The sequence below is a fragment of the Vicugna pacos genome, chromosome 7 (genome assembly GCF_048564905.1).
Source record: "Vicugna pacos chromosome 7, VicPac4, whole genome shotgun sequence".
Taxonomy (NCBI): Eukaryota; Metazoa; Chordata; class Mammalia; order Artiodactyla; family Camelidae; genus Vicugna; species Vicugna pacos.
In genome coordinates, this window is record NC_132993.1 from 76,507,182 (window position 1) to 76,529,663 (window position 22,482).

The 22,482-nt window shown below is 41.4% G+C and overlaps 1 protein-coding gene across 1 annotated transcript in view; it reads right to left on the minus strand.

Annotated features, from left to right (window-relative positions):
- Positions 1–22,482, minus strand: part of PUS7 (pseudouridine synthase 7) — a 47,646-nt gene that overhangs the window by 20,622 nt on the left and 4,542 nt on the right. The window contains exons 2-7 of the mRNA XM_015234549.3: positions 17,689–18,121; positions 16,253–16,337; positions 16,023–16,124; positions 13,422–13,566; positions 7,403–7,514; positions 5,652–5,729 (exon numbers count right to left, since the gene is read on the minus strand). Of these exons, the coding sequence (XP_015090035.1) occupies positions 5,652–5,729; positions 7,403–7,514; positions 13,422–13,566; positions 16,023–16,124; positions 16,253–16,337; positions 17,689–18,121 (955 nt within the window). The remainder of the gene's footprint in view (positions 1–5,651; positions 5,730–7,402; positions 7,515–13,421; positions 13,567–16,022; positions 16,125–16,252; positions 16,338–17,688; positions 18,122–22,482) is intronic.

Here is a 22,482-nt window from a genome sequence, read left to right on the forward strand (position 1 = left end):
ACTGCAATTTGGCCACCTTCATTCTAATTTTCACACCATTTATTTCTTAATTTGGTTTGTTTGTTTGTATTATAGTATGCCTAGAACAATGATAAATAGTGGTAACAGAGCAACCATCCTTATTTATTCTGTTCCTGATCCTAATAAAATGCTTTAGTATTTCACCATTTAAAAAAAAGACACTGGCTTTTCATTTGAGACTTTCACACTTTGTCACATTAAAATGTTTTTACGTTTCATTTTCTTAGTATTCCTCTTTCTCTACTTTAGTAAAGAGGATTTTTTTAATTAAAAATAATCTAATAGGGTCAAAAATAATGCACCAATTGGAATTTACTTATTTAACCATTCATTTTATTTAAGATTTTCCAGCTGGGATCACCTGGGTCATTTATAATTTTCCAAAATTACACAAAATGCTGCACAGAACATCACTGCGCATAAGACAGTGGTTTGAACTTTTTCTGAATTCAGATTTCCTCTGAAAAGACAACTTTGCTGAGAACTACCAGAACAAAGAGCATCTGTGCTTCACTTTGACTACACTTCTCTCTCCACCACCCTGGACTGTGTCAGTGTTTTTCAGTGTTGGTCCTTGAGTGCATTCCTGCTGGCTCTCACTGTCAGGAGCCACGTTCCAGCTTTGTCTGGAAACGCAGGGGTCGGCAGGGTCTGGATGTGGATCTCCGGCCAACACGAGATGCTGTTCTGCCAAGTGCCTAGAGTCTAGACCTAAAGTAGCTCATCACAGGAGCAGCCCCACAGAGGCACGTGCCCCTGCTCCATAGCCTTGCAAGTCCCAAGGTTACAGGAATAATTAGTAGGGGAATTTATCCTACTCTCTACTTAAAAATATGCTGTTCTTGAATAAAATTGTCTAAAATCCACCTATATAATACCAGTTTGCCACTTTATCTCACACAGTTCTTGTTTCTTTGCTGAAAATTTCCCCATACTTCCTGAAGACAATCAATTCCCTGATGCATTATCAGTCTATTTGTTTCCTGGTTCAGAATGTGTAGAAGCTGCCTGACCAATTCCTTGAGGAAAAAAGATCTGTCATTGTCCCACTAATTATTATAAAATATAGGAAGCTAGCCAGAGAAGTTGACAAAGCTCATACTCCATTACCCTCTCTCCTGGCCCCACCAGAGGACCAAAAAGGCATAAACTGGGTCTACACCAGCGTGGGCCAGCTGCTCAGAGGCACTAGGTCCAAGAGAAAAAGAGCACCAGGTCCTTGACTTCAGCTATACGGGGAATGAAGATGCATAGGTCATAAATTAACCCAGAAACGGTATCCCAGAGAATCCAGGAAGCAGACGATCAGGATGAACAGAGTGAGGAACAGGAGGACAGAACTCTGCTTTGGTCAGCAACTACTGCTGTAGAAACAGAGTATTTAAGAGTCAAGAGGTGAAAGAAGGAATCAGATAGGAAACTGGGCCGCTGTGGGGAGAGATTATGGAGACCGCTTCCAACAGCCAGGAAAGTGCCTGATCAAGCTCTGTTCTTTTTTTTCCTTAAGTTGAGATAAAATTAACATAATATAAAAGTTATCATTTTAACCATTATCAAGTGTACAATTCAGTGGTTTTTAGTACATTCACAATGTTGTGCTACTGTCACTACTCTAATTCCAGAACATTTCCATCATTCACAGAAGAAACCCTATACCTGTTGAACCAGTAACGTACCTTCCATCTTCAGAGATGTCCCTATATTGGACATTTCATACAAATATAACCATATAATATGTTACCTTTTGTGTCTCGACTGCTTCCACCTAGCATAAAGCTTTTAAGACTCATCCATGCTGCAGTACATATCGGTACTTCATTACTTTTCAGGGCTGAATCATATTCTGTGGTCTATTTATTCTTGAATAAACAGCAGACACATATTTCTGAATCCCACTAGCACAGCAGAAAGCAAGAGCTACACTCAGCCCTTGCTGGTGTGGGTACTCCCTGACAAGTGATGGAAAGAAGCTGACAATCTCTTCACAACACTGTTCACAGTTTTAATTTTGATGATCCTGGATCAAGCGCTTTGGTTATAAATCCACAGCAAATTTTGTGAGTAACTTGGGAATACCAAAACCTACTTTTAAACATCAGGAGCCAACCTAAGCAGCACATTGCACAAAAAGCCTTTATTAACAAAGCCAGGGAAATACTGGCTCAGACTCAGAAAGGAGACTGGCAGGAAGAGGCAGGAAAAGAAACAAATCATTCTGAATGAGGCTGTTCCTGCTTGAGATCCTGTTAAAACTATAAGGCAACTTTGGAGAGTTACATGAAGCTAAAAAGAAATGCTGCTTATCCTGAGGACTGATCGATTCAGTAATAATTAAATCGCTGCATGGCAAAGAGGGTTTATCCTGTCCACCAGTTCTCACGGGAAAGGCCAATCTGCCCGGCTCCATGTAGCCATTAAGCAAACTAAGGGTGTAGCCTGCATCCGCGAGATAAGTGCTATGTGCTTTCCAAAGGCCAACATTAAGGTGTCTAACATGGTTTCTTACTAAGTCAACAGGAAGATGATCAAGGCAGCAAAGGTCTATGAAGACGGAGCCACACTGTGATCAAGTATGACACCTTGTGGCTGACTAAGAAGAGAAATAAGTATTTTCACTCTTCAAATATTTCACATCACATAATGCAGTTTAGAATAATGAGATGCCATTTTTGACCCTCAAATTAGCAAATTTTTTAAAAAAATCATAACATGTCAGGGAAGATTCTGGAGAAGAAGAATAAAGGTGATAAACTGGTACCACCTTTCTACAGGGCAATTAAACTCTGTTATCAAAAAACCTAAAGGGGGGAGGGTACAGCTCAAGTGGCAGAGTGCGTGCGCAGTAAGCACTAGGTTCTGGATTCAATCCCCAGTACCGCTATTAAAAAAAAAACCTAGTAAATAAAAAAACAGACCTGATGATCTTCCACCCACCCCAAAATAAGTAAACTTTAAAAAAAAAAAAAACCTAGAATTTCACATTCTCTTTAAGTCAGTAATTCCACTGCTAAGTTTATCTCAACAAAGTTATCACAGATGTGTGCCAAGATTTAGCCAATACATCTGATTCTGGAATTGCTTGTAATAGCAAGAAATGGGACAGTTCATAAATTTAGCTACATCCTTATATTTAAATATCTTTTGCTATGCACTAACAGGGAAAGAAGTACAACAGTTACTGTTTTTAAGAAAAGAACACACTTTATGTAATTATTTCAGTTAACAAGGAAAAAAAGAGAGAGGCCCCCACAAAAAATATACCAAGCAGTGAACAAGGCAGTCTCTGAGGGAGTACAGCTGTGGTGGAACTTTCATTTTCTACCTAGTTCCTTCTGTGTTGAAAACAAAACAAACCAATCTATTTTTCAATTTAGCTTGAAAAATTCAGAGCCGGCCAGACAGCCTAAGAGTTGACTACAGAGATATTTCAGACGCCAGAAAGAACATTCGGTGCACACGTCTGGAGTACGGGAAAGCCTGAGCCCTCAAGCCACCGTCGGCCCCTATTCTCAGGAGCTGCTGACCAGCCCACTGCCCGCGGAGGCTGTTTCAAATCTTCACTCTCTTCTCAAGTTCCCTTCCCCACCCCCGCCCGCTTCACCCTCGGCAGTGACTCCCCACCCCACGCGTCCAAGGGAGAAGGGACACCCGCGTCTCCAGGGGTCTCGGCCTGCTCTGCTCAGACACAGCCACAACTGCACACGCTACTGCCCCGTCACGGAGAGAAGACGCTCTCACTCTGCCTTTACTACGACGCCCTGCGCTGCCCCGAGGCCAACGAAGAAGAGGACTGGAGAATCCGTTAGGATGTAACCTGGAGCTCAATCCCGACTTTATTTCAAACGGACCAGTGGAGGGCTGGGAAAGAAGCTGGACGGGAGGGGGCTGTGGGGTGAAGAGGAGATGTCACCTCAACTTCCTTATGAAAAGACAGGGGAATTACAAATACATGTATGTGTTCATTTTAAGTGGGGACAGCAAGCATAAGTGATTTTAATGATCGAATTACCATATGGTAAACTGCACACATTCAGAATGTACAAGTTTTAAAACGCGGCTAAGTCCGCGAAACCATACCCACACTTAGGATAGTGGACAGAAGCATCACCCCGAGCTTCCTCCTGCCCCTCTGTCTCTGCCTCCCACCACTCCTGACTCTGGGGGTGCATGAAGACGGAAGCCCAAGTTGGTCTGACTCCCTCCTGCCCCTCTGACCTTCACTGACCTGACCCCGTCCTCCTCCCTAGACGACGGCAATAGCTCGCTTCTCCCCTGTGCTCCCGCCAAACGCCTAATCCTGTCTCTACACACCACTCACTCGGTTCAGGTTAAGGTTAAGTCCAAGATCCTCAACATGACCCACAGGGCCCGCCCTCCAGCCTTATTTCCTGCTAAACCCCCACAAAACTCAAGCTCCTGTCAGGGGCAAACATTTTATACTCCTCAAATCCTTTCCAGTCTTTTCACAAGCTGTTCTCTTGGTTTGGAACAAACCACCCTAGCCCCCCCCCGCCCCAGGAAACTCCTATCCATCCTTCTAGAATCAAGACCACTGGTTCTCAGCCAGGGGCTATTCTGTCCTTCAAGCGACATTAAGCAATGCCTAGAGATATTTTTGTTTGTCATGACGCTGACATCAGTAGGTATAACCCTACAGACATCTAGAGGGTAGAGACCAGGACTGCTGCCAAAAGTCCTGCAGTGCACAGAACAGCCCCTATAACAGAATCATCCAGCCCAGAGTGTCAGCAGTGAAGAGGTGGAGAAGCCCTGATCTAGATTAAAGCTTAAACACCCCATTTTCTATGAAAGCCTTCCCTGGCCTGCCCCTCAATGAGTGCCATGCTTTGTTGTCGGGTCTGCCCTAATGCTCCCAATGTATCTCTATCTTAGCATTTACCTCACTGTGTGGTAAGTTCTGACTTACTTATCTGTCTGCTCCATTACATTATAATTGCTTTCTCACAGACATAGTAAAGAATCTTATGATTACCAGAGGAAAGGGGTGGGAAGGGATAAATTTGGGAGTGTGAGATTTACAAATGTTAGCCACTATATATAAAAATAAGTTAAAAAAAGTTTCTTCTGTATAGCACAGGGAACTATGTTCAATATCTTGTAATAATGTTTAATGGAAAAATATGAAAACGAATATATGTATGTGTATGTATGACCAGGACATTGTGCTGTACACCAGAAATTGACACATTGTAATTGACCATACTTAAATAAAAAATTTAAAAGGTAAAAATTATAATTGCTTCAAAACAGAGACCATCTTTTTCATCTGTATCCAGTGTGTCACAGAATAGCTCACTGTTTTGTAGTTAAAACTTAAATAACTTATACTTAATAATGAATGAACAGGAGAGAGAAAAGAGAAGAAAAAATCACTTACGCTCTTGGCTTCACCACAAAAATCCTCTAAAAATTACATACATAATATCTGTTTGCTGCAAAAACATCAGGATATACAGATAAGCAAAAAGAGAAAAACAGAAACGATTTTTTGAGTAGGCAGAGGCACGATCCAACCATGGAAGAAGTAAACCCCACAAAGCAAACCTGAGAACTCTGAAAGGCAGTGCCAGGGTCCTGGCAGAAGGAATCCTGGTGGGTACTCTACTTACTTGAGAACAGCAATCTCTTGAACGGTTATGGCCCTTTTATCCTTGGTTCCCATGTAGGAGAATATGTTTGGCTTAACTCTGATGAAACAGAAAACAAAACCTGCTGAAGTTGCATAGCATCAGGAACTCATATTTCTCTAATTTAAAATTTAAAATAGATACACTTGAAATCATAACAGAATTGGAGAAGAGTAAGGAGAAAGTTTACTTAAAAATATACCCAGGAAAACAATGTGCAAGCCAAGAAAGTAACACCTGAACACCTCCCTTCTTAGCTGTGGGTGACAGAACGCCTGTGCCAGCCAGCCGCAGAGAAGGGAGTGACACACTTCCTGTCGATTACATGCAATTCATTAATTACTTAACTGTGAAGGTAAGGAAAAATCCATTCTGATATACCATGTACCACTTTGAGAATTTTATATCTTCAGTTTTTAAAAAGTTAATAGTGAATTTTCCAAAAACACATGCTATTTCTTAGTTATAAAAAAGTCAAATGCTGAAACAGGGATAGGAATAGTTTTAATATGAAGAGATAAGTAAACGAGTTAACTAAGAATTTTATAAAAACTGCCCCACATGAACAGGAGAGAAACAGGAATGATTTCTTGAACCCTGAGCAATCCCCAGCTCCAGATCTCAGAGGAACTAACGCCCTCTCTGTCTACTCTCCTGTCGGGAACTGTTTATTCTCCCGGGCTCAGGTATGGACAAGGCATCACTGACTAGAAAGCCAGCAACTAGAGTAAAATAAAATGTTACTTCAAACGGTACTGTGTCCTATGGGCTGAACTGTGCTCTCTTATAATTTGTGTATTTTACTGACTCCCGGTACATCTGAATGCAACTGTATTTGGAGACAGCACCTTGATTAAGTTAATGAGGCCATTAGGGTGGGTCCTCATCCAATTCAACTGGTGTCTGATAAGAGGAGGAAATCTGGACAGAGAGACTCCGGGGTACAAGCGAGCGCGCGCGCACGCACACACACACACACACACACACAGACACACACACACAGACACACACACACACAGAAGACCATGGGAAGATTCAGAGGAAGTGGCCATCATCAAGCCAAGGAGAGGTCTTAGGGAAAAAAACCCTGCCAAGACCCTGAGCTTGGGGCTTCGAACCTCCTGATAATGGGAAAATGAATTTCTGTTAAGCTGCCCAGTCTACGGTATTTTGTTACGACAGCCTTAGCACACTAACACACTATGTACTGTGTTTAAACTGGGCTAAATATATGTCAGAGAGTAAATTTCCACTGTACAGATTTGCTGTGGTGCCCCAACCCACTTCTAAAGGTAAACTGGCTTCTGACCCATCCTCAGAGACCCAATCTCTGCTAAGTTTGCGTTCCTCCGAGAAAATCTGAGTGGTCTCAGGTTTCCCATCTAGTCAACCTCCAGGAGCTAAGAGCTAACAGCAGAGCAGGCAAACCTCCCCAACCACATCAAAGCGCAGGCTATCAGGGAAGACAGTTAATTTTTATTTTCAGGGGGATGGACTGGTAACTCTCCACTATATGCGAACCGTTTACTTACAGAATTTTCATCTTGAATCACTGGCAATATGCAAGGAGGTTAAAAAAAAATTAACTCACCTATTGCATAAGAAAACTATGATGGGGAGGAGGCACATTTGCTACCTGTTTGCCCATTTTCCCATTCCTCTCTCCTCAGCACCAGAAGAGGAAAATACATTTCTGCTTTGATTTTGTATGGGTACAAGAACAAGACACTAACCTTAAATATTTGGACAGTACATTAATAGCATCCATGGTGTCTTTGTTTTCCTTGTACAGTACGAAGTGGCAGTAACTTCCCCTAGACTTTGGCCAAGAATGTTTTCTTGGATCTTTAAAAAAAAAGAAAATTAAATGTTATATACACCATAATAAAAGTTAGCTGAGTTTTTTTCTTATGAAACCCTACAAGCTCACTGTTTTGCTAGAGAACCCTTGAGAGAGAAATCAGATCTAGTCTGGCAAGAAATACAGGTTAAGTGGTTACAGCTTCGTGGACTACAGGCATTGAGCTGTGACTGGATACTTATCTGTCTGCATTTAAAATCAGCAGCGAGAAATGCAGGTGGTGTGACAAGTGGCTAAGCCTAACCAGCAACCTTCACAGAGAGAAACACAGAGGGGTCCAGCACTCCCCAGCAGCTTACTTCACAAGCTCGTGTCTGAAGGCGGGCCGACTGGCTCTCTAGAGCACATGCAGGTCAGAGAGAAACAGCAGTCACGTCAAACTCCAAGCCTTGCCTCGTACCCCAGTCAGGTGTTCACACGTACAGATTAGGATGGGGATGAAGCTTGTGAGGAGCTGCCTCAGTGACACGTTTAGATTTTCCAAAGGCCACTTGCATCACAAAAGTTGAGCTGATACTAGATCATTTACAGAGGTCTACCCGACAGAGAGGGCAGGTGGCATTCAAGACCTAACTGTCACTCCTGGGGGCAAAGGAGACTTCAAAAATTAAGCCAGGTTCAATGTTAACTTCTGAGCTTTCTGGAAACTGACAGACATGTCAACAACACTCGGGAGAATCTGAATTTTTAAACTGTTCTTTTAAATGAACATTTAAATTACACTATAATCTAGAAACATATATTTAAACAACATTAAGATTTATTTATTTTAAAATTTTGGGGCGGCAGAGGTAATTAAGTTTATTTATTTATTTTTAGAGGAGGCACTGGGGACTGAACCCAGGACCTCATGCATGCTAAGCATGTGCTTTAACACTTGAGCTGTACCCTCCCTGCAAGATTTAGACCTCAGTTCTCCGAAGGGTATTTTGAAAAACCAGCACTTCGGGGAAAACATGTAAGCCACAACTGCACTTCCTAGAAGGCTGAACAGCAAAGTTCATGAGTCCACACCAGAAACTGACACAACATTGTGAACTGACTACACTTTAATAAAACATACACATAAACAAAGCTCATGAGTCTTGCATGACACACAGCTGCAGCTGTTATTTGAACGCATCTACTTCACTTGATTTCTTTAAGTTTATCAAAGAAAAACAGTGAAAAAATATTTCACACAATCCCTAGAAAAGAGTCTTCTTTTAAAAATGCTCCTTTGTTTTTGTCCCTAAAATAATCCTTTGGCATGAACTCATGAATCCTTCATCTTCAGAGACATGAGAAACTTCTGGTACTCAAATTGCTTGTACACCTGCCCTTGTCAAGGCAAAAAGCTCTGCTTGATAGCTTAGTGTTTAAGTTACAATGTAAAGAACAAATTGACTCCTACTGCACAGCACAGGGAAACATACTCAATTTCCTGTAATAACATATAATGTAAAAGAATCTGAAAAGAAAATTTTTTAGACATATGCATATATGCATAAATGAATCACATTGCTGGACACCTAAAACTAACACTGTAAATCAACTACATTTCAATTAAAAAAAAAAAAAAAGAACAAACTGACCAAAAGCTATCTTGGAAAACCCATAACTCATCCTCAGAAAATTGTGAATAGAAACATTATTTTTGGTTTTCCTTCCAGCTCACTTACAAGTTGTCTATACTCAGCACTTGTGCCAAAAATCATTGGCATTTCATTTTCTCTACATGAAACGCCAACTGCTCTTACCTGCTGCAGTTCTGACCTCTGTCCAAATGCACAGCATAAAGAGCACAAGAGAGCAATATTTAATTTATGATAATATTAAAGTGCTTTCGAAGTGAACATGCAAATGACCGCATGGAAAGTTTCCACTGAGGATTTCTACCGGACCTGGCAGTTATGCGGTGGGGTAACAGCCATTTAGACATTAACAATGGAATGTCGCAGAGGCAAACAGTGAACAAGAAGAAAACTCACCTACGAGGCCCCAGGCTTCCCTGTCTCAATGCCCTCACGATGGCCTGTCCGCTCATCCTCACAGCTGCACTGTCTGTGCCCAGAGGATGGAGCAAAAGGTGTAAGATTGGATGCAATGTGCCCTCTCATCCAGAGATGTTTTCTTAAATAGGAGAGGACGTGTACCAAAATGCTATTTGGGATTATCTTTTGGTGGTGAGACTGCACGTAATTACTGTTTTGCTTTGTGCTTCTAATGCTGTGTTTTATGAGTTTCTTGCACTGATTTCTTGTTTGAAAAAAATTTGAAAAATTATGGAAAACAGTTCTCAAACCTATATAGATTAAAAGAGATTTAAAAGACTTATCCATCAAATGCAATGTTCTGACTTTCTTTGCATCATTATCTGCACAAGCCATTTGTACGCAAAAAACATTTTTGAGACAATCAGGGAAAACTGAACACACACTGGCTATGAGATATTAAGAAATTACTGTTGATTTTGTTGGGAAGTGATAATGGTTTAGGGTTTTAGTCCTTATCTGTTAGATACACACTGAAGTATTTATGAGTGAAATGAAGTGCTACGTAGAATTTTCTTTAAAACACTCCAACAGGAAAAAAGAAAGTGGGAGGAAAAGACTAAAAAAACAATAGAATGTTAATAATCTTAAAGATGGCTGACAAACACGCAGGGGTCCCCTTCTTTGTGTGTGTGAAAACGCCCAGAATAAAAACTAAACAAACAAACAAACAAACAAACAAAAAAGCTTGTGATAAAGTTGAAGTGTAGTTACCTTTTTCTCTAACTACCCCTTCAGTACACTCGCAATTAACTATATGGCAAGAAATAAATGAAACCACGAGACTAAAAAACTAAATGCTATTATACCTTAAGAGAAACCATGACAACCGACATGAGTTTGGCTCACAGGCATGCATCTTTTATTAGCAAATCCAAGCACTGAGCATGCATTCAATTATTTCCTCTGCAAATAACAGATACAAGGATTCTTCTTCCAAGTGCACTCAGTATACGAAATAGTAACAAGCATATACATTGATTGACTGGGAATATTTTGAATAACGGAAAACCAGTGAGTCTCAATGTATCTGGGGCAATTTGTTTGACTTTATAAAAGTACAGATCCTTGGAAGTTAAGTAATACATACGGCAGCTTTGCGGTTTAAGTGAATTTAAAACAGCTTTTAGACATTTTTGACACACTCTGATTTAAAATGCGAATGCAAAGAACTCTCAGGCCAGGATAACAGGCAGCAACCTGAAGGTCTGGTATGTCAGCCCCAGGAGACGGGAAACAGAAACCATATAAAAGACGAAAACCACGGTCAAGAGTCATGTACTGCACACGGAGATCCCCATGAATAAAGAAGGAAAAATGTTTGTAGCTTGAGAAAGATGACAGGATGGGGGTGCATGCAGAACATTCTTTCCTTCTTATTCAAGGCCAGCTCCGCTGCTGCACCCTCACACACCAGCCTTGCAGCGCCCTCAGGGATCCTGCTCCAGTCACATCAGCTCCCAGCCGGGATGCTCGCCCTCCCTCGCCACTGGCTCTTTCCCTTCAGTTTACCAACATGCTCAGGGCTATTGCATTTTAAAAATCAAACCTACGTCTCCCTCTCCTTAACTACGTTCCTTTCCTTTCTCCTTCTCTTTACAGCATATTTATTGCCTTCCATCTCAACCTCCTGTGTAAACTGGTTTCCAATCATTCCACTACAACTGCTCTGGCAAAGACGTCAATGATCTCCATATTGCTAAAACTGGTGGACATGTTTCAGAGTTCTTGTCTGTAATACTTTTCACTGCAAACCACTCTAAATCACTGGAATTCCCTCTTTCTGTGGATTCTGTAAGCCAGTCTCTCCCGGAGAGTTAACTTTGTATCTCTCCACTCTTCCTCCGGAGTCTTTTTTGGGATGCAAACTCTCTCAAAACATAAGTTCCTTTACCTGATTACACAGTTTATATAATTAGATGGTATTTTCAGAAAAATATCTTACGTATGCTTTGGTAGGGAAATCAATGTGCCCTGTTTATCAGACTGGATTATCACACAAAATGACGTTGGAGTTAAAAAAGTTGGTAATTTGTGTTTGGCCATCATGATTTAGAATCCACCTTGCCTGTGTTTTCGGATACATTTGAGCTATATTCTCTCTCCCCAGGTTTCTTTTTACAGTGAGAAATTCCTATTTTACTGAAGATGTCAGAAGGGAAATGGGGAGGGGTGGTTCATGTCACACAGAGCTCAGCACCTCACTTGGAAATTTTTTATTCGGAAAAAAGAAGAAAGGTGGGTATGGTGTAAGCACAGAAAATGTGGGTAAAGACAGCTCGAGAGATCTGGCACCACTCACTTGAGGGGAAAACTATAAGGGCCACCAGAGTCTGTCACAAAACCTGGCATCCTCTAAGGAAGAATGATTATTTCTAAGAAGCAACCAGTCCAAAAAAAATCTGCTTCTTCATGACCACAGTCGGCAGAAGGAGACCCTGCCTCTTCCTCTTGTCTTTGTGCAAGGGTGGTTAACCAACGAGAACTGCCTCTTTACAGACATCGCCCCAGCAACCCTTCACCACCTGGGTTCCTCCAGAGAATTAAGACTGAGGGCACCAAGGCACCTGCCGTACACAGGCAGTCACCTGCTCCCCTCCACAGCTACACGCTACCCGTGGGACAACAGTCATTGAAACAATTTCCCACTGGACTTAATTCTCTTGGACAGCCCTGGGTGCAGAAAGGCTGTTAAGGTAGTATTTTATACTGTGACTCAGATATCAAAGAAACATCTAGTAACCCCATTAGACTGAGGACAGAGAAGTGATTAACAACACGCGACCTCAGTAATTTGAGGATACATCACCTCACTGCTCTTTTTGGTGACCTCCAATCTCCACATTCTTCCTGCTGCTCAAGCTTTCTCACTTCTATGTCACTATCCAGACACTGATTTGCCTACATTATTCTCTCAGGCACAGCTAAACCTTTTTTCTACTCCCATTTTTCTTATACCCTCTTCTTTCACTAGAACTGTACTTACAGACAATTAAGGCCAAGTCCACTCACAGCATTAACTGAAGAGAACACTGACAAAGCACTGATGGGCTGAACAGTCTTCTGTTATATAATAGTCTTGGAGTGTTGCTCTAACACATGTCTCTAGAAATAACTCATCACTAACAGGGGCCATCAATGGTAGGGGAGGAGAGTGAGGAATTAATTTTTCCTTCTGTAAATTTTCATTAAAATTTTATCTGCTGATTTGACAGGTGAAAAAAATTATCCAATTTCTCTTAAGGTCATATGCAAATAGAAATTTTCATGGCTGTAGAAAACATATGAGAATATAAACATCAACAAGATTCACTGACAACACATCCATTTCAAATGAATGCTATACAACGAAAGATGGGCTCGGGCATGGGGCGGTTTTCTATGTATTCCAGGTTTTTAACGTGAAGAAGATACTCACGGTCGGAAAGCAGCAGCTCTTTCAATAGAGGGACTTAGCAGAATGTGCCACTGGGATTGGTGACAAGCCTTTCTTTCTTTACCTGAAAGCTTTCTTACCTCCATTACAAGCACAGAATGAGGAATATCCTTCCGTTTCCTTCTTGAATTGCCACTCAGCCTGCTCCGCTCTTTAGGGAACATACCAAATTCCTAAGACTCTCTCCCAGGCACCACCACAATTTCAGCAAATCCGTACTCACGTATAAAACCTACAGCCCCCTTACCAGACGCACAGTCTGCAGGAGTGCTCTGACATCTGAAATGGTATTATTATTCACCTTCTTGGAAGGAATGACATGATCGATGTCCTTCTCTGAACAACAGCAAAATGATGCCTGAACGTGGACAGGCAGGGAGAACGAGGAGACAGAAGAAACACTGGGTCACCTGCACACTTACTTGCCAGAGCCTTTTTTCCCGCAGCATGATAGGCTACGATGTATTTCTTCCCCTCTCTATCTTCTGTTTTTGTCTCTAATCCTGGAAACAGGGATTTAATCGCTTGATGGATGATGGTTCTTTTCTCTTTGGTGTCCTCAATAACCTATTGAAAACACAGATAATGATGCTGCTAACTTAACAAATATTAAATAAGGAAATAATACTAGCAAGTTAGTGAAAACACCGCTCATCTTATTAACGATGCGAAGTAACGGAAGTACAGGGAAGGAATCTTTCACAGCTTCACAGAACTGCTGATCCTAAGAGCTCGATTACTGAGCTCGCCCAGTCACCTCACAGGCACTGTCCTATCTAATCCCCATCAGCTCCCTCTCATGCCACTAGTGTACCTACTTAGAGACGAAGAAGTGAGGCTAAGAGAAGTCAAGGGATGCGTCTAAGGTTGCACAGCTGAAGGGTGGCAGAGCCAGATCTGAAATCCAGGCTGTCTGACTCCAGAGCTGCCCATCACAGACGCTCCCTCTCAGGGACTCGGCTGAACCATGAACACCTTGGGGCTCAAGGGTGGAAGAGGAGGTGAGCTGAGCCTTTGGGGATGTCAGAAACTACTCTCCCAACAGTCTGATCTACAACTGCCTCTAGTGAGTCCTGCTCTATACTAGATTACTTTATAATGACATTCTCGTACATGTGCTCACAAAAAACAAAGATCTGTATTAAGAAAGCTAACTTATTAGTTATACAACTGTTTCTCAATCTCTGAATGTGTCTTACACTGAGAAATACATTTCACATCTGGATTCAGCAGCCAGCAATAGGTATCTGCAGATGCCTTATTAAAAAATCTAAAAAAAAAAAAAATGCACTGAACAGTACTCATCCTACCTAGGTGCAATGCCCTGTTATTTTCTATTTTATTGCATTTTAAAAAAAGATGCTGGTTAAGATCCACTAAAGTGATTTCATGACCCACTAAATGGACTGCAACCTGCAAGGTAAGAAACACCGAGATATGCTATAACTACCACTAGCTAAACCTAACAGTATTTTAGCAAAATGCAAAAGAAAACCACATTATAATTATAGACTAGTGACATTTTCATGTAAGTCTACATCTAGAATTCACTGAAAGCACTGAGTTGTAATCATAGTTTGTGTGTTAAGAGTGAATACATATTTAGACCTCAAAAATTCACAAAGCCCATCCTCCTCATTCTACAGACAAGGACACTCGCCCGTGGTTAATACCCTTTAATAAGGTAAAAGCTTTCAGTAGGTGGCATAACAATAATTTTTAAGATGATAGTAAATCCTGCCATCTCTGTAGGAAAATGCATATTGTGGGGCTAAGATATACCACTGCATCGCATAGGCAAGGGAAACCTGGACCATCCTCCTGGACTGCTCTCAAAACCAATTCTTAAGAATTTTCTCCTTGGCACTGCTGCACATTTTGTCTATGAGTAAATTCAGTAATTAAAGATCCCTAAAACTGCAATGGTACATACTTTTGAGAAATTTTGGTGGTGAGAAGAGGAGATGAGGGTTGGAGGCAAATAATAAATTCTGCAAAGTTACAGTAAACTCTTTTTATTTGGGAGCGATGGAAGGGGAGATTTCAGACAACCAGTTAAGTTGTTAAAATATGGTATAAAATGAATTGAACATAAACTTAAAATTCTAAAAATCTTGTGCTACAAGATTCTTAAAATCTTCTAATACACTTTGCATAGGTATCACCCAGAAATGCTCTGTCCCACGTGGTAGCCACATGTGGCAACTGAGCACTTAAAATGTGGCTAGTCTGCATTGAGATGTACTACCAGTATGAAGTAACACTGGCTGCTGAAGAAGAAATGTAAAACATTCCATTAGTAATTTTTTAAATACTGACTACAAATTGAAATGTTTTGAATGTACTAGGGTGCATAAAACATACTGTCAAAATTAAATTTGCCTGTTTTTATTTTTAAATTTTTTTTAAGATTTAAAATTAAAAACAAGGCTCGCATCCTAATTCCACTGGACAGCACAATCGGGAAGAATAAAATTTTCATAACAAAAAGCTTTCAAAAAGGCATTTACTGTTCTATTTAGTAGCCCTCTTTTCCTGGAAGAGCAGAAGTAGACTCATGATGAGCAGAGCAACACTGCTTCACCTCCTTACCCCGATTCCTACCCCTCTCAGAGCCCCACATGATACCAGGACGTCTTTGGAGGCAGGACCAGGACCTCCCTACCAGGATTACACATCTGATGGTCAGGCTGTGACAGACAGCCCTTTGCAGCAGACACTGTGTGATATAACAGTTGTTCTGCAGTTCAAACAACAGACTTCCTTGTTGATTTGTGGTCATATAAAAATTTTATTAAACAAAAACACAACTTTTTCTTTTTTTCGGCCACAGTTAACCTGGATATTGGTTATCTGCCACTGATAAAAGCATATTGAGTATAATACTCCTTTAGATCAAATGGGGCAAGGCCATCCTTTTGTTAACGAAAGTAACTTTCCCAATACACATTTATCAACATCCACCCCCCAAAAAGCAATGAAAACCCCCAAAAAACCTTTTCATATGTTTTTGTACTACTTACCTCAATGGCAACACTGGTTTCCTTATTTTTAAAAAGCTGGAGCTCTTCTAAACGGCACTTTTCTTCAGCTGTTAAAACCGTAAATACATCTTCTGAAGGATCCTTTAAAATAATCATGAGAACACCCAGTGAGTCACACACAGAATCCAAGGCCGACTCTGTATTTCTACGATCTCTAGGAAATGCTATTTTTAAACAGAAGGTGACTTTTGCTGGAGCACTGCTCCTACCTCTTCATCCACTGGCACAGACAAGTCATTCAAATGGCTGATTCGTCCATCTTTTCCTATTTCATGAACCACGAAGTCAGAGTATCTGAGGAAAAGAAACCATAAACTTTCAGAGCATTAACATTTTGCTGCCTATTAATTTTAGAAGAAAGTTTCTCAACAGTAAGCCTTACTAGTGTGCAAAACAGGGATTTAAAAAAAATTTCTGGTGCAAAGTCACGTGGAGTTATTTTTTTCTGGTTTCATAATGAATTCTAAGCCACACCTTGGCTTTTTATCAGAATGGAAAGAAAAGATCCTCTGAGCTTTTAGTATAGGCTTCCAGAGAAATGCATAAATTGAAGCTTATTACATTTGTCCTCCGATTACATAGTCCATTCTAAAGTGAATTATAAGACACAGTAAATGGTCAGTTGAAGCAGAACCCAGTAAATCTACCATGAACCACCCTGAAGCTTACCTTCATGCTAAATACTTTACACACATTATTTAAAGTCCTCTCAACAACCCAAAGTATTATGATCCATTTTGTGGACAAGGTTACTGAGGCTCAGAGGAGTTAAGTAACTAGGAAGGGGCTGAACTGGGTTCGCACCCAGATCCATCTGCTCCAAAGGCCACCTCTTTTCTACTGCAGACGTGGCCCCTTCAGGTCAAGAGTTTAAGACCAATCCAAGGGAAAACTCAAAACCATTTAAAGTAATTTATTTTAAGGAAATGAACAGCACCCATTCATGTATTAACAAGGCACACCACAGGCAAATTTGTATTATTTTTGGATACTTTCTTAAAAAAAGTATCTTTTATTACTATTTTTATTAATTGGGGGGGTAATTAGTTTGTTTGTTTAAATGAAGGTACTGGGGATTGAACCCAAGACCCTGTGCATGCTAAGCATGCACTCTACATCTGAGCTATACCCTCCTCCAGAAGCAAATTATTTTTATTTACTCATTTTATCTTCACATAGTTTCATTTATGCAACCAGGCAGCTTTCCTTCGTCCTATTCCTTTTTGGCAATCCACGTGAACAGTCCTTGGCGACAGAAAGCTAAATGGAAGAATAGACTGACGATTTCTTTTTTTTTTTTTAACAGTTGTATTTTTTGTTTTGTTTTGTTTTTGTTTTGGGGGGGTAATTAGGTTTATCTATTTATTTATTTTTAATGGAGGTACTAGGGATTGAACCCAGGACCTCGTGCATGCTAAGCACACACTCTACCACTGAGCTATACCCTCCCTCCCTTATTTTATTTTTTTAATTTTTAAAAATTAAAAAAAAATTTTTAAAGGAGATACTGGGGACAGAACCCAGGACTTTGTGCACACTAAGCATGCACTCTACCACTGAGCTACTACCCCACCCTCCTGATGACTTCTTTCTAAAGCAAAGAACTAATATAACTAAAATAACTTAATTCATACACTGAACGTACCTTTCTTTTAAGATTCCTGAGAACCCTTGGTGAGAACTTACAAACTTGGTGATACCCACATCCAGCTCCGTGAGCCCGTGTTTCATCATGTCTGCAAAGCTCTCAGCTTCCTCCTCCTCCTCACCCTCCTCTGAAAGGCCATCTTCCTCCTCTTCTTCCTCTTCTTCTGACTGAGTGTCAGAACTCTTTCTGCCCTCTCCAGCACCTGCAGCTCCAGGTGGCCCTGGCACCTTTCCACTGCTGGGTAGACAGTTGTTGTCCAGCCCATCTTGACTGTTGGGTGGACAGCATTCTGAGACCTTCTGTCTCTTTGCCTCCTCAGCGGGAGCCACGCTGTCATTATCTTCAACAGCAACGGACCCCCGTTTCAGTGACATGCCAGTAATTCCTGTCATCTCCATTTTCAAGGATCCAAGAAAACATTTAAGAGAACCTTTCAGGAAAGAAGAAAGAGTAAGCAATAATAATCACCTCTGTAAAGAAATAGGTTTCTGCAAACAGAGGTACACTTAATTTTGTTCCTAGGGTCCTAAAACTCATTTATTAAAATAATTCTTCCAAATATACCTTCGGTGGCACAGGAAAATGACAACACTTCTGCAGGGAATTTGACATCAAAAACCTTAAGAATATGGATGCCTTTTGACTCAGTAATACAATTTTCAGGAAGTATCCTAAGAAAATAATTAAAGTGCTTAAGGTTTTAGCTGTAAAGACACTCATTTCAGTGCTTTTATCTTAGCAAAAAATTAAGAACAATGACATCTGAGTACATAAACTGAACAACATGTAGAAATAATGTGAAAGGAAACTGGGAAAGGTAGTTACTTCTAGGAGAAGGTATAGGTGGCCAGGGACAGCAGAAAGACTTGCTGTTTTTGCTGAATACCACACTTGTATCATCTGATTTTTGTTTCATGTATGTTATACTTTCAAAAAGCTGATTAATTAAAAACTGTATGAATACATTTACTGATGTTAAAACATACTCTCACCATGCCCTTTTTTTTTAAAGCAAGAGGAATGGGAAGTTCTTTAACAGGTACAGAGTTTCACTTTTGCAGGATGAAAGAGAGTTCTGCATGTTGGTTGCACAATGTGAATGTACTTAAAACTACTGAACTGTACACTTAGAAATGGTTAGAATGATGGTATGTATACTTTGCCACCATTTAAAAAACACAGCTTACCATTTAACTGGCCTGTACACAGTGTACGGAGCAAAAGTTTAGGAAGCCATACGTACTTTCCAGTACAGAGCAGCGTGAGAGAGGAGTAACATGTGGTAATCAAAATAAACACATTTATCGAAGACCATATACCTTCTCCCTGACCCCTCAAAATTCATAGTATCTAAGACCACAAGCGTCTGTCCAAATTGATCTTATTTGACTCTCAGTGAGATAAGGATAAAGCTTTTTCCCATATTAATTATATAGGGAGATACTAAAATTAACACACAAGCTTAGTAAACATAAAGAACATAAATAAGCAAAATATTCTAGTTCTCCAAGGCTTAGTTAGCCAGGAGCCCACTTACAGTAACATCTACAGCAGAATAATAATGATGAACTAAATTTTAAGAATCCATATTTGACCCTGCCTCATTGTCAAAAATCAAGAATGGAAAGAAAAGTAAAGAAAAAGACAAATATAAGCAAAAAGTGAAAGAAAAAATGATCTTGATGGCTACAAAAAAAGGGAGAAATGTGAGAAAAAACAATTTCCCTTGAAAGACAAAAAATTAAAGAAAATGGAAGAAATTAAGAAACGGGGAACAGAAGTAGACCCACAACTAGTTATACAAAATTATCTCTCACTCAAGTAAGAAAGTATTTATTCTCTATTCACTCTAAGCAAGGTATAGTAAAAGAGAATGCTAGTTTATGAGATGCTGATGCCACTTAATTCTCACTATATATCGACAAAGTTCCTCTCACAGAGCTTGCACACCAGTGAGGGCCCAGGGCTCACTCAAGCACACGGTAAGACACAGAAGACCTCAGGGGGCGTTGGTGAGAGGATATTGGAGAAGACACCCTTCCTAATGGAAGATGAGCAATGAACAGCTGAGCCAAGCATTGGCTTGGGAAGGAATAAGAGTAGGGCGGTAGAAAAGGGGCAGGAAGGCGGTACAGCACTTGAAGAGGCATGGGAGAGCGTGGAACGCTGCAAGAACCCCACTGAGCTCATCCGGGGTCAGAGAGGGTAAAACACACAAGGTGAGAGTCTGGAGTTAAGGCGGGGACTGGGCGGAAGCCACGCCAGACAGAGAAGAGGAAATTACATCCTGAAAACCAAATCACCACCAGGTTCATCAGTTAGATTTCCTGGCACCCCTCTGAAGAGAAACACCGGGGTTCGGCTGGGAGAATACATAAGCCAGCAACTGAGACAATAAGTTAGTACAAGTTGATCCAAGGCTGAGGCACGGGTGACAAAAATGAGGGGTGGATTCAGGGACATTTAGGAGGTGGTGCGGACAGAACTGGGTGATAAATGTGGGGGGGAAAGAGAAGATACTACAGGATGACTTAGGTGTTCTGTCTTGGGGACCTGAAAGGCTCTTCCTGACACGAGGACCCAGGAAGAGGAGCGGGTGCGGGAGAAGACAAGCTCACTTACAGTCCTGCGGTATTGCAGGTACCTGGGGGACAGCCCAGAGCCAGTTAGTACACTGTGTCGCACATATTCTTACCCCTAAACCCGCAATGGCTCCGCAACACCTCAAGCGCGGCGTGACCTGGACCAGCCGCAGGCCATGCCGGTGCGCAGCTGACGCAGCGGAGAAGCGCTCCGGCCGAACCGCCTGCGCAGGCGGAGAAGGAGGCGCCGCCCACCGAGAAGCCCCAGGTGGTGAAGACGCACCTGCGCACCACAATCATCCTGCCAGAGACGGTGGGTGCCTACAACTGCAAGACCTTCAGCCAGGTGGAAATCAAGCCTGAGATGATCGGCCACTACCAAGGCGAGTTCTCAATCACCTACACAGCCTGCAAAGCACAGCCAGCCCTGCATTCGAGCCACCCACTCCTGACGCTTCATCCCCCTCAAGTAGCCTGCTGGCCAATAAAGACACAGACTTTTCCTAAAAACAAACACAAGGTTCTCAGCTGGCATGACGGGATCTACTGGGGATCCTAAGACCCTTCCAGAAGCCTGAGCTCCCAGCCAGTCACAGCCACATCCGCAGCTTGGCTCAGGACTCTATGGTCTGCAGGACATCCACCGCCTTCCAGTATGAGAGAACTCAGGAGGCTCTTTTTCAACAACCCGATGGCCATGAACCTTGATGGAAACACCAATTACTTCCTCTGCTCCATCCTTCTGCTTCAGCACCATCAGTCACCCAGTGCCACGGACCATTATATTCCTCCAGCAAATTAGGTCCAGCCCCCACAGGTGCCCATTCCCAATTCCACACCTGTCTCAGAACATCCCGGTCTCACCTGTCCTTTTAGACTCATCTGAAGGCCACCAGCCCTGACTTCTCTATAACTTTGTTAAATGCATGTCTTCCCACGTTACCTCCCTTCTTCTGCACTACCCATGTGGGCACCCGAGACTTGCACTTTCTCCACCACATCCTGGCTGTAACTGGTCCGAGTAAATTAACTTCTCTAAGCCCCTGTTCTTCAGCTGTAGAACGGGAATGATATGTGCTTCACAGGGATCGCATGAAGGTCACATGAGACAATGAACACAGAGTGGCTAGCTACAGTAGGAACTAAACAAATGTCAGTCCCTTGTTCACCCTCAAGAGGTCTAAAGATTCTTTGAGGCTACTGATTCTTTGTACATGCCAGAGAATCCAGAGAGGTATGACAGGCCTCAATAGGTATTTTATAGAATTCTTGAAACAGGTGCTGACTGTTCCCCATCTACAGAGATCAAGACACATGAAGGAGCGATTTCCTAATGACATAATGGATCCGGCCAATGACTTCAATGGCCACTAACATCACACACACAAAAAACAACCAGACACTGCAGGCCTCTGAAAGGACAGGCTATTATTTTTGAAGTACTCTTACTGATTGAAACTGTATGTCCAACTACTAGTTTAGATGACATAAAGGGACAGAAGAAGATATTAAACATCACCATGGGGAAGCAATCAGCAAAATTCTGAACGTGGAAAACTCAGCAAAGACAGTCCTTCATCTAATAAACAGCAAGAGAAAAGGGGAACGTACAGATAAACCTACAAAGAAATGCAAGGGCTGGATCCTTTTTTGGATCCTGATTTAAACCATGATTTAAATCAAGTATTAAAAAAGCATTTATCTGGGGAGGGTATAGTTCAGTGCTGGAGTGCATGCTTAGCATGTACCAGGTCCTGGGTTCAATCCCCAGTACCTCCATTAAAATAAATCAACCAATCAACCAACAAACCTAATTACTTCCTCCTCATAAAAGGGGGTGGGGGGAGAAAGTGATAATTTACTTGAAAAAGCACTTATGAGACAATCAGGGATATTGAAACACTGGGGATATTTGATGACATTAAGGTAGTACTGTCAACTTTTTAAAGGGCGATATCACTGTGGTTACATTTTTAAATAGCATCTTTATGTTTTAGAGATACAGACTGAAATCTTTATGGCTGAAAAGATACAAAGTCTGGAATTTGCCTCAAAATAATTTACCAGTGATGAATGGAAGTGGGTATAGATTTGGAACAAGTTTGGCCATGAGTTGATTAACTGTTGAAACAGGTGATAGGAACATGGGGATTCCATCACATCATTCTCTCTACTTGGCATGTTTGAATTTTTTTACATTAAAAATAAA